Raw genomic sequence first — 12,172 nt, 5'->3', positions numbered from 1 at the left:
TGATGACACGCTGCCTGGGCCTGTCCTCCCTGTCCTGCTGCCTGACTGTTTGTCTGTTTGCGAGTAATGCTTTAGGAGCCCTGGGTGGTGTTGCCCTCAGCCTCCCATTGCTGGTGGCTCCACCAGGTGGAGAAAACACTTTTATGCCCCTCATTTCTCCAGCAGCCAGCGAAGGACTCATGAGGTGTATTTTGAAAGGATTCATGTCTGTTGGTTGTTGGGCCTCCACAAAGGCCCTTCACATCTTTCTGTTGGATGTCACTGAAAGATGTACCATAGGCATTCACTAACAGAAAGTTGTACTGACGGACTAATTGGACTTATGCAAATCATAAAGTGCCGAACATGAAAGCCTTCGTGAGGACATTTTAGATTTGAAGGTGCTGAGTGAACTTTATTGCTGTTACAAGAAACGTTAAGTGAAGAGTGGACCTCCTCATAGTTCAACAAAACTGACAGAATAAGACTGAACACCACAAAAGAAAACACATCCTATGCAAAGCACTTAAGAAATATGAAAGTTATTGAATTCATTTGCAAAAGTGCAGTGTGTAGGTGCTGATTAATCCACAAATCAGTTAACATAAAAAAATAAATGGCAACACTTTACTATAGGCTAAACGAGCGTTGTTATTTTATTTGCTTAGTCATAAGGTAAGGTATAGATAGAAATAATTCAATCAGTCTGATTGAAATAAATATGAAGAAGAAGGCTGTGGGGAATAACATGCATTCTAAAAAGCAATGTTTGTTTCATTTTAAAGTGATGGTCATACAAAAAACACATCCAGAATGTATACACTACAAGTGCCTGGTTTCCGTTACAAGCTCTTCATATTATTTGTGCCAGCGTGTTAGCACTCTCTCAGGTCATTGTCATTCTCTACACATCTCTCTGCTGACACTTTTAGTGTTGCAGAATCCAAAATCATGCAGCTGCCTCCGACTCTCGGTCCTGTTTGCTTTGCAGACTCAGCAGTATCACACTTAAAATGTCTGCAGTGATCGAAGCTCCTGGCTCTGCTCTTACCTCACCATGCTCACACTTATCAGTGCACTTTTTTTTAAAAGTACTTCTTTTCTTTTTAGTGTCCGTCACAGTGACAGCAACAAGTTCTGTATTATTCTGTTTGTCCACAGTGTTTGTTGTAAAATACATTTACATTGACAGTGGACGCTGCGACTTCTCTCTCAGGAGTTCAGAGTGTCGAGCGGCTGCAGCAGCACTTTTGCTGCAGTGTTCGGCCAGCTTGCATTGCTGCATACCTGTGTGTGGGACAGTGCCTTTGTCAGACCTCAGAGTACACAGGCTTGTAGGGATGTTTTCAATGCATTCCATTATTTAGTGAACACTGTGTTGAGTATGTGGTGCCAAAAAATAATGATTGTTGGGCTCTTTGTGTTGTTTATTTAAATGGTTTGAATTCAGCTAATGTTTTTTTGTTTGTTTTTTTGTGAGAGGGAGAATTGTTTGAATATATGTTGTGTTGTACTTTTGTTGATTTTCGTTCTTGTTCCAAGGAAATGCACACTAACTGTCATCAATAAACTATTTAAAAAAGATGATCCCGAATCACCCAAGGTGTAAGATTATTGATTGCATTCAAAGCGTCTTGTATTCCCAAGCTATTGTGCCACTTGTAGTCTTTGCAAACGACTTAATATCTTAAATGATACAAATGATGTATTTTGATAATATTAAATAATATACAGTACTGTGCATTATGCTTGTGATTTATGAGATCTGAAATATAATCCACGCCTCTGTCTGGCTGCTGTTATCGTCATCAACCCTCCTTCCCCAACTCAGTCTGTCTCCATTCTGTAGTCTCACTCCAGCACTGCAGCGGATCCCGAATGTGCACTGAGCATGCTCACCACAGCTGCAGCCTGTAGATTGAGAGGAGGTGGAGAAGGAGGAGCAGGGGGAGGAGAGAGAGAGAGAGAGAGAGAGGGAGAGAAGGGCAGAGAGGGAGTCACACAGGAGCTGCACACAGAGCAGGGATGCTGTTGCAGCTCAGAGAAGAAAGGCTGCATGAGGAGAGCTGTCATTTGAACACACGCAGATGGAGCGTGAAAGAGGGACACTGGTGTCTGGAGGGTTAGATCACCATCACAAAGGAGAAGACAATATGAAATAAGGTAAAACACATGATGCATAGGGGAATGGGATGACGGTTGAGAGAAAAAAATGTTTAACCTTTGGAGAAGCCGAGACCACTATCATCAATATTTTTCTGTGATATGTTTTATTTGTATGTGTTTTATCCACATCAGGGTAAGAAATGGGACTTAATCTCCATGTCTGATGCTGAATGGGATTATTGAGTTCAGCTGTCATTTACAGGGACTCTTGGACGGTGTGGAGATGTACGCCTTCTACTCCCTTTTAGTCTACATCTTCTACACTGTCTTCAAAAAGGAGGAAGAGGAGGAGGAGGCCTTGGAGGGGGCGTATGGAGCTGCCTCAGACGTATGTCTGGCCACACAATGTCCAGCCTCGGGGGTTCTCCGTTGGCAGAAGCCTTTTTTTTTTTTTTTTTGACGGGGAATATGCATGCATCACCGAGCCCATGACAGCACAATAAAATAGCCTTTTGCTCAAATTAAGTTGAAATGATTTCATTGTTCTTTCTTTGTGCATTCAATGTATGGAAAGTTTACATGTTTTCATTGTTTGTTTTTATCTGACCTTTATGCGTCTCTGCTTAGGAGCCGGGAGCTGTTTCCATGGAAACTGGGAGAAGGAGAAGAGATGGCCACACCCCCAAAAAGGGAAAAAAGGCTCCTGTTCAGCATGGTGAATCAAGTGGGTGTTTATAATTGTCAATGTTCAACAAAAAAAAGCTCTTTTGTGTTTGACAGGAGAAAAATAACAATGAATATAAGAACACTTTCTAAGTTATTAATTATTCAGCGCATACATTCCTTCTGTCTTTACTGATTGGATTTGTTGTCGCCCAGGCAGTAGCAGTGACAGTGATGAATTGTCTCTGAGTGATGGAGATGGGGAGGATGGCTCTGACATCCCAGCATGCACTCCTCTGGCCGCCTTTTTGTCTTTCAAGCAAGAGTGTGAGAGGAGGAGGGCCTCGCAGGTTCAGCTTGAGACAACAGGAAAGGTAGCAGACCTCATTGCCTTGAGTGAGCTGCTCACCTGAGCAGTCACCTAAATAGGATCTGCAGTGTTTCAAAGTGTGTGTGTGTGTGTGTGTCTGTTCTGACCAGCTGTCGGAGTCTCCCCTGGTGGCCGTGATGTCCCACTTGCTGAGTTTTCTGGAGCAGTACTCCCACTTCCAGCAGCTGCAGCAGCAGGTCGACCAGTACCGCGTCCAACTGAAGAGGCACCGTGTCCAGCACCGCCGCCAGATGAAGGCCCTGCGAGCGTCCTACCGCCAGCGCCTCAGGGACAAGAACAGCATCATCAGCAGCCTAGAGGAGGCCATTAACCAGCAGCAAACCCCCAGTCCACTGAGCGGAGGTGAGGGGAGAATGGGAAAGAAGAAAGGAGGGGTTGAAGGGGGAAATTAAGGTGCATGAATGATGGGTATGCACGAGCAGGGGTTGGCTGGGATGATAATGAAAAAGGGAGAGGCAGAGTTAATGGGACTGTTTTAATAACCCAGCTCGTAAATGGATGACCTGGTGTGAAAATAGAAGCAGAAAGGCTGCAGGTTTAAATCAATGTGAGACGTGAGATTGGATGAGATCATCTAACGGATTAGGAGGACTATGAAATGAAAACAGCTGATGTCACATGACCATGGGTATACACAATATAGATTAAATATGCTGTGCATGTATAATCCAGCATGTCTCTATTTCTGCATAAAAATCTTTCCGACTTCCCAGAAGTCATCAATTCTTCAAGCAGTGTCAGTGGAGTTCACTTCTGGCTGGTTCAAACGAGATCATATTTTTGAAACGTATCAGAGGAGCAGACTGATTAGACTCGTGTGTGTCAGTGGCTTTGGATGTCTGTGTCTGCTATGTTTCAGATGTGACCATATGGCTCTGTGACCTCAGAGCAGGAGGCTCAACCAGACCTACCAACTGCAATCGCTTTTCTGTACACATGTACAGGCTCATAACAAGTGCATGAATCCTGACGACTGGTTCAGACTCTTGTCCTTAGGCGGACTTTTACAGACTCTGAGAAATATCCTAATATGTAGGGGGAAAAAAAGACTGTTCTCATGTATGACTCCCAGTGTGTGGGCCTTTTTAAGCCGAGGACCTCATGTGCACTGATTCTAATTAGTCACAGGGAGGAGATACACGATTATGAGGCGGGTGTGTTTGGTACTTGGATAGTGACTCCGTGGCTGTCATGAATAAAACATTCCTGCGAGTGCTGTTTTATTCTCCGCAACTGCACTTACAAGACCTGGCACATGCAAGGCGCCACGTGTACTTGTGTTGGACTAAAAATATCCCGGAGTCCTCGTCCCAGTGTAAGAGGGGTGTTTAGCTTGTTTGTTGTAATAAATGGAGGAGTGATGCTGTGTCTTTTTGATGTGCAGAATTTTCCCAGCTTGTGCATTTTGGCTGAGTTGTGATTGTCCAAATAGTAATTTGATTTGAATGACTGGCTGGTGCTCTCCTTAAAAAAAAATCACTCCTATTTCTTTGTTTGAGGATTTTCTTGCATATTCTCCAGCTGTTGTTTTTTTTAATGTAAAACAAAGCTAACTCCTATACAGACCAGTTCAACCTCCTTGATGCACCACTGTAGCGTCCTCTGCCACCTCTCCCTACACCTTTGTGACACGTTAAACCTGACTGTCACTGGGTGTTGATACAATCCGCCTCAGGCCCTGCAATGAAAATCAGAGGTGACAGAAACCAGTACATCTTTGATGAGGAACATATAGATTAAAAATGCTGTTGGGCACGCTGCTCAGGTTCCTGATAAACAAAGGAAATATGAATCTTGTTTCTGCACGTACAGTAATGCAGCTTGCACATGAGACGTCGCAGTGATCATATATTGGTCTGTGAAGTTTCCCTGGAGAATTGAGAGTGCAAACCCAGCTTTGATAGTGTGGACTCTGGCATAATGACTACACGGTGTATAAAAGAACTTTAAGCGCATACTTAATGTTCATTAATATTACACACACTCTGAAGCATGCTCATGCTGCAGAGCTTAGTCATAACTTAACAGATTTCATTTTGAAAAGAGGGTCAGAAGGAGTTCAAAGGTGAGGTGGTTTTACTTCTGCAACATCAGTACTCAGGCTAATATTAATGAAAGGTATGATGATGATGATGATGATGATGAAGATGAAGAGGCCGATTATGTTTTTTTTTAACATCTCTCAGGTGAGCCCAGCAGTGATGGAGGGGCCGGGGTGCACAGGCTGGTGGAGTCTCTGTACGGTCTGCAGGGTGAGAGGAGTAAGCTGAGAGGTGAACTGCATCTGCTGCACTCACAGCTGGAACAACAGAACAAAGACAGACACTCACGCATACAGGCCTTTCAACAGCAGGTAAGGAGCTGTGTGTTGAATATATCTCACATTCTATATCGAAAACAGAAAATAAGCCACATCTCAACACCCACCACCAAAGACATCACTGTAACTTGTGATGTATTTAAAGATTTTGGCTAATTTTATAAAAGGTAGATTAGGTTACATAATAACAACGTAGAGAACCAATCATTGTTCATGCATATCCTCATAAATGTAGAATAACTCTGAAGTCCCCATATCACTCTGCATAAATGAGAATGTTTTCAATGTTTTATGTGCCTCCATGTAATCTACCCTACACTGCCATTAAGGCCAGGAGGCCAAAGATTTTTCAACTCATGAGGCCTCTTTAAAAGAAAGTTAAACTCATTAACTCATTAAATAACTTACATTGTACTTAAAAAAAAAAAGATGTCAGGAATCTGGAACTTGAACATGTTTATTTCCTCAAATCCAATTTGAGTTTGTACCTCCAATTACTTGCACAGATTGATGAGCTCAAGACTTGCATTGAGGAGCGCGAGGAGGAGCTGACCAGACTGAGAACAGCCACCGTAAGTGATCTCAACTATCCACCTCATCATTTGTCAGGTGTTTGTGAAGCTTCCCTAATGTTTTCCAACACACAGTGAATGAACTACTTTGCAATTCAAACGCCAAATAACTAAACATGCCTCTAATAACATTTGAATTATAACTCCATTATGTAGAAACAATAATCGAGGAGTGTATATTTGTGAGGTATAGTTTCTCATCTGTGTGCTGAGCCTCATGTTTGTTTCCTCAGGGAGCCACCGACTCAGAGAAGCGGGTGATGTGTCTGACAGCAGAGAACGACAGTCTGAAACAGAGTCTGGGCGTGACTCAGGGCCTCCTCCAGCAGCTGTCAACCATCCCGTCCCAGTCCAGCAGCATGCTCATCAAGGTAAAAACACAAACATATGTAGCTGAGAACTACCACAAAAAGCAACCACTAGCATCTTTGATTATTTCTTTAATGTGCTCTGCTAGGAGAATGAAAACCTCCGCTGCAGAGTGCAGCAGCTGGAGATGTCTCTGCAACAGCGTGCCGAGCAGCTGTCACAACTGGAGCGACAGAGTGAACAGAGCGAATGGAGGAGAGGAGAAGAGCTGAGGAAACGAGAGGACCGAGTGAGGGAGCTGCAGCTCGAGTTAGACAGAGAGAGAGGGAAAGAGCCAGTGGTGAAGGTAAAACTCACGTGAAAGGAAATAAATCTGCCTCTGCACATTTTCATGTTGTTGAAAGTAGAGCGCCCTAAGCAGATGTTTTTTTTTTGTCTCCCCCTCTCAGTATGTCACAAAGACAGTGGAGGTAGAATCACCAGCCACATTAAAGCATCTGACTAAAGCCAGACAGAGGAACGAACTGCTGTCTGAAAAGCTGTCCAATCAGAATGAGCGGTGCAAACAGCTGGAGGAACATATCAGGAAGTCTGATGAATACAGCTGTAATCTGCAGCACAAGGTAACAACAACAACAACTGGATAAACTGTGTATGTTGAAGTGTAATCCATCAGGTCTGCTGTGTAGTGAGCAGACACATTAACTACACTCAAGCTGTTTAACTTGTAGTACAAACAAATGTATACTTGGATCTTATTACCCTTGATCTTAACATTTCAATGTGCCCCACCAGCTCATCATAATTTATATTGTGAACTATCATCTTGTTTTTTTGTTAACAATGTGCTCCATAATTACACTAAATTTTCATCATTTAATAGATTATTAGTGTTGGCTGTTAGCTTAGCAATGAGTTTAGAGCAGAGTAAATTGTCTACAAATCCCAGATACTTATTTAATGTTGTTTATTTAAGAAGTTAAAGAGGAAACCTCCACTCCCCTGCAGAATCACAGATCCAGATCTTTAAACTCATTAAAGAGCTGAGTCTGCATAGATTTCCCCAGTCGAGCTGACAGGCTGACAAATTGCTGTTCTGAACCCTTTTAAAGATCGCAGCGTATGAAAGAGAAATCAGTAAACTGAGAGAGGAGCTGCTGAAAGAGATCGGACACCTGGAGGAGAAGAAGGAGGAAGCTGTGAAGGCTGCTGCCAACTGCTCGGCCGAGCACTTTCAGGACCTGCAGGAACAATTCTTCAGTGAGTTACACCGAAAACTTTAAAATATTTCTATACAACCAAATAAAAAAGAAAAGAGATGTTTTGGGAAATAGGTCTATTTGCTTTCTTGCAAACATTACAAGAAGAACCAAAATATATCGCTACAGCCAAGAGCTCGTAGTTTAGAATGAAGACTGGGAATAAAGTGATGGCTGGCATAAAATCCACCTACCAGCCCCTGAAAATCACAGTAGCCACTACTACTACTGTCTTATGCTTTGTTTGTTTGATAAGAAGACCACAAAAACCAAAACAATAGGATGACATTTTACTGGGAGATGTACTACCTTTTCATTTCTCTTTATGCTAAGCTAGACTGACTGACTGGCTGCTTGCTGTAGACTGTATCTAACAGATATGTGAGCAGTATCAATCTCTTCATGTCCCTCTTGGCAAGAAAACAAAGTGGCATTTTTTTCAAAGTAAAACTTGCCCTTTAAAAATAATCAATAAACCCAAAGATCTTGATGAGGGTTATTCAACATGAATTTCAGGCCTACAGAAGCGTCTGACATCACTTCCTCCAACTCTCCGCTCCATGAAGACAGACTACACCAGCCTGAGGAGCCAAATTCGAAACTTCTCAGACTTTTACGGATCAGCTATTAATGATGCAAAGAAACAGGTACACACAACGTTCCCCATTCCCATTAGAAAGCATGAGTCTGACAAGTTTAGTGGTGTTTTATGTTTTTGTGTTTTTTCCTCTCTGGTAGATTTCAGCAGTTATCAGTGAGATGTCTGAAGCCAACAAAGATCTCCTGGAGAAGTACAGGAAGGAGGTAGCGCTGCGCAGAAAGTACCACGAGCAGCTGGTGGAGCTCAAAGGTACATGCAGAGGGAACAAGACTTAAAAATCAGCCCGTAAAAGAGAGTCACTCTTGTTGACTTGACATTTATTTATTTTAGGTAACATCCGCGTGCTGTGTCGCGTGAAGCCTGTGCTGAAGGAGGACCAGCATGAGGAGGGTCAGTCTGTGGTGGTGACCACGGACTCCAACAACGAGTCCTCGCTCAATGTGCTGAGCAAAGGAAAGGGTCGTATCTTTGAACTGGACAAGGTCTTCCATCCTCAGGCCACACAGGAGGAGGTATGCACATGAACAACTTTTGCAGAACATAAGGTATTTGGCAGGAACTCTAACCCTTTGTTTGTCGTCGTCAGGTCTTTCAGGAGATTGAACCTCTGGTGACGTCTTGTATCGATGGTTACCAAGTCTGCATATTTGCCTATGGACAAACTGGCTCTGGAAAAACGTACACAATGGAGGTAATTAATCAGGTCAAAAGAATTATTCTTGCTGTAGTTGTTGATCCAGATATTTGGCTGCAGACTAAATATCCTTTTTGTATCATCGTTCCCCCTTCAAGAGTAGTTTTAGAATATTTCAGAAAACCTAAAACACGAATAAAACACTTTAATTTAGTTTGGACCGTGTGCTTGATCGAACCTGTTGGTTTCAGGGCAGTGTGGAGAACCCTGGCATCAACCAGCGAGCCCTGAAGCAACTCTTTAATGTGATCGAGGAGAGGAAGGACATGTGGTCCTACACCATTACTGTCAGCTCTGTGGAGATCTACAACGAGGTGCTAAGGTACAGTTTGCTGCACGTCTCCCACCACAGCTTTATGCACAGCATCGAGACAGCGGTTGTCTTATTTTTTTGGTTGATTTTTTTTTCTTGTGTTCTTAAGAGACCTGCTGAGTAAGGATGGAGAGAAACTGGACATAAAGATCAACCCGGACGGAACAGGACAGCTTCATGTGCCGGGCCTCAGGGTCATCGAGGTTAAGAGCTTTCAGCACATCAAGAAGGTGACGCAAGGTGTTTCAAACTATACATGCTGATGGGATAAGAGACGCCATTCACTGATTCTCACCTAACTTACATTCATCCAGATTCTAGCTCAAGCCAGAAGGAACAGGATCACCTTTGGTACTCAGATGAACCAGCACAGCTCCCGCTCTCACGCGCTGCTCTGTATCACCGTTCATGGCACAGACCTCGCCTCTGGATCCAAGACCACCGGTCAGTAACTAATGCATTTCTCCTTTTACATGCAAAGTGTGGAAAGGCGCCTTGTGACACTGAATATTTGAATAAATGTGTCTTCACATCTTTTTGTTGAAGCACCAGCTCTAGTTTTAAACTGGTTATGAAGCAGACTCAAATTATTTCCAATATCTCTTTAGGACCTAAAAAAGCAAATAGGACCCTCAGGAACGAGATAGATTATTTCCATATTGTTATCATTAATGCCTTAAACCTCAATCAGAGGATAGTATCTACATGAAGTTAATAACAGCACGCTGCCAAAACAGCCACATTTGCCTGATTTTGATGGGACAGCTGGAGACAGGAAATGTTGGGAGAACAGAGTGGGGGATAACGTGCAGCAAATGATTGAGGTCAGATTCAAACCCATGGATGATGAGGACTATTAGCCTCTGTACATCAGGCCCGCGTCATAACCGCTCGGCTATCAGGCGACCCTTTGTTTACATTCACCATGAGTTGTACAGCTGACTTTTAAAAGAAAGCAGATTGCTAAAAATAATATCGACACGCTCACAGGGCAAAATAGTCAGTTTAAAAAAAGCGAATGACAGTGTTTATTCTTAAGCAGAGGGAAGGTGGAAAAGTAGCACAGATGACTTGGTCACCTTGTGTTTGGACACTTCCTCTAAATCTTTCCTACTGATATTTAAGCTAAAGAAGCAGGATTGGTTCTCATCAGGATTCAGTCATACACGTGTGGGTGCTGAGGTGACTGCGTTCATCATCTTCATCAACACTTCTCTGTCCTCAGGTAAATTGAACCTGGTGGACCTGGCTGGCTCTGAGCGGGTCTGGAAGTCTGGTGCAGAAGGAGAAAGGCTGAAGGAAGCCCAGAATATAAACCGCTCCCTGCTGGCACTGGGGGACGTCATTCAGGCACTGAGAGCTCGGCAGACTCACATCCCCTTCAGGAACTCACGTCTTACGTACTTGCTACAAGACTCCCTGGGCAAAGGCAGCAAGACTGTCATGGTGGTGCAGGTGAGATTGATATTCAGCCGTTAAAGGATTGACATATTGTTTGTAGATAATAGTTTTGAGTCTTTTGTTTTTTCTCTTGTCTGAAGGTGTCTGCTCTGGAGAGTAATGTGGGAGAAACGTTGTGCTCACTGAAGTTTGCGCAGAGGGTGTGCAAGGTGGAGCTGGGTCCTGCAGCCAGGAAGATTGAATCTGGTGGGGGGCAGTGCGACTGAATCAGCCCCTTCTTGATCCCAGGGATCACCAGGAAACCATTAAATACACCAGTCAGTTGATCAACAACAAGTCATACCCCTCAGCGTTATAGAGAACAGCAATCCTGCTCAAGGGCTAAATGTGTGGAGGACAGGCACCAAACCTTGAGTTTAGGTGTTGAGGATATCGGCCTCCTCCTTGCCATGTTCTGCGTCTGACAACCCTTCATCATTAGATAATCTGCATGCAGGAGGATTAATTGTTTCACTCTGACTCCCCACCGTTTAGGCTTTGAGGCTTCCTTGAACTACAATATCTCAGTTTCTTTTTATGAAACCAAAATCCAGGAGTCTTCTTATCAGCCTGTTGAGGCTCTTCCTTGCAGTATTTACAAGCTTCAATTCAGCTTCCAGAGCCACCATATCAACCCCATGCCTTTTTGCAGTATTAAATCATTCAGCTTTAAATGTCTGTAGCTTGAGAGCTTCATCTCCAGTGTTGTAGATTTTTGAAAGTTGTAATGTGTAGGAGTCCGTTTTGTAGAAGAGTTTGGGCTATTTTCCATTTCAATGACACTTTAATCACATACTCGTCTAGTATTTTGTGAACTTCAAAATGCTTTTAGTCTCTTTTTAGAGCCTCAATAATTTGTCTTTTGAAGAGAAGAGGAAAACTTGTGAATGGATCAGGTGGCCTTGCTTTAAGAGTGGGAATATAGCAGTGCAATATGCTCCGAGGGAGGAGACAGTTTGGGCCTACATGGACAAGAGATGCACTTTATGGTGAAACGAGGGTTTCAAATGAGAAAAGGTGTTTAGATGCTTGCAATAGATATCACTTATGAATGTCAAACCAAAACCAGTTCATTGTGTTCATTATTGTTCCTCTATCACCAAGTGAATCAAAACACTTCTTTGATTCAAGTGTAGCATTTATGTTGCAGAAACCATCCTACATGTCGATGTCACATTAGAATTCATGATTCAAGCGAGTTTAAAGAAAATTTTCTGAATAAATATGTATTTAACAACGGTCTTTTTGCCTTATTGGATGCACTGTGATAAAAAAAAGAATTCCACCTAAGACTTTTTTTGATCACTAATGTAGTTAATTCAAGGCAGGGTTGGTAATTGTATTAAACTAGCATGATTTTGAAAGTAGCATTCCCTCAGTGCTCTGCCTGCACCCAGCCCCTCCCCTCTTTGCTCCCTCTAAAGCCACGCCTCTCACTCACATGCATGACTGTTGAAGCTCCAGAAGCTGACCTCAGTTTATCGCTTGCATTATATAGAAACTCTTATGTGTCATTCAGTGGTAA

The 12,172-nt window shown here is 43.0% G+C and overlaps 1 protein-coding gene across 2 annotated transcripts; it reads left to right on the top strand.

Annotated features, from left to right (window-relative positions):
• Positions 1-1,889: 1,889 nt before the first annotated feature.
• Positions 1,890-11,886, top strand: LOC306823422 (kinesin-like protein KIFC3). Of its 2 annotated transcripts, none has more exons than XM_079342931.1 (20): positions 1,890-2,142; positions 2,348-2,473; positions 2,713-2,800; positions 2,965-3,122; positions 3,229-3,481; positions 5,326-5,492; positions 5,966-6,031; positions 6,265-6,402; positions 6,489-6,686; positions 6,790-6,963; positions 7,453-7,600; positions 8,116-8,246; positions 8,338-8,449; positions 8,531-8,712; positions 8,787-8,891; positions 9,086-9,216; positions 9,317-9,437; positions 9,522-9,651; positions 10,433-10,662; positions 10,749-11,886. In XM_079342931.1, the coding sequence occupies exons 2-20, from the start codon at positions 2,369-2,371 to the stop codon at positions 10,872-10,874; spliced, it is 2,763 nt and encodes a 920-aa protein (XP_079199057.1). In that variant the 5' UTR covers positions 1,890-2,142; positions 2,348-2,368; the 3' UTR covers positions 10,875-11,886. The 2 variants fall into 2 exon arrangements, with proteins under 2 accessions (XP_079199057.1, XP_079199056.1); XM_079342930.1 differs by having other exon boundaries at positions 2,713-2,809.
• Positions 11,887-12,172: the final 286 nt, after the last annotated feature.

The sequence above is a fragment of the Symphodus melops genome, assembly GCF_947650265.1.
Source record: "Symphodus melops genome assembly, chromosome: 5".
Lineage (NCBI taxonomy): Eukaryota > Metazoa > Chordata > Actinopteri > Labriformes > Labridae > Symphodus > Symphodus melops.
The sequence above is the reverse complement of the archived record's forward strand: the minus strand, read 5'-3'. Positions and strand labels throughout refer to the sequence as shown.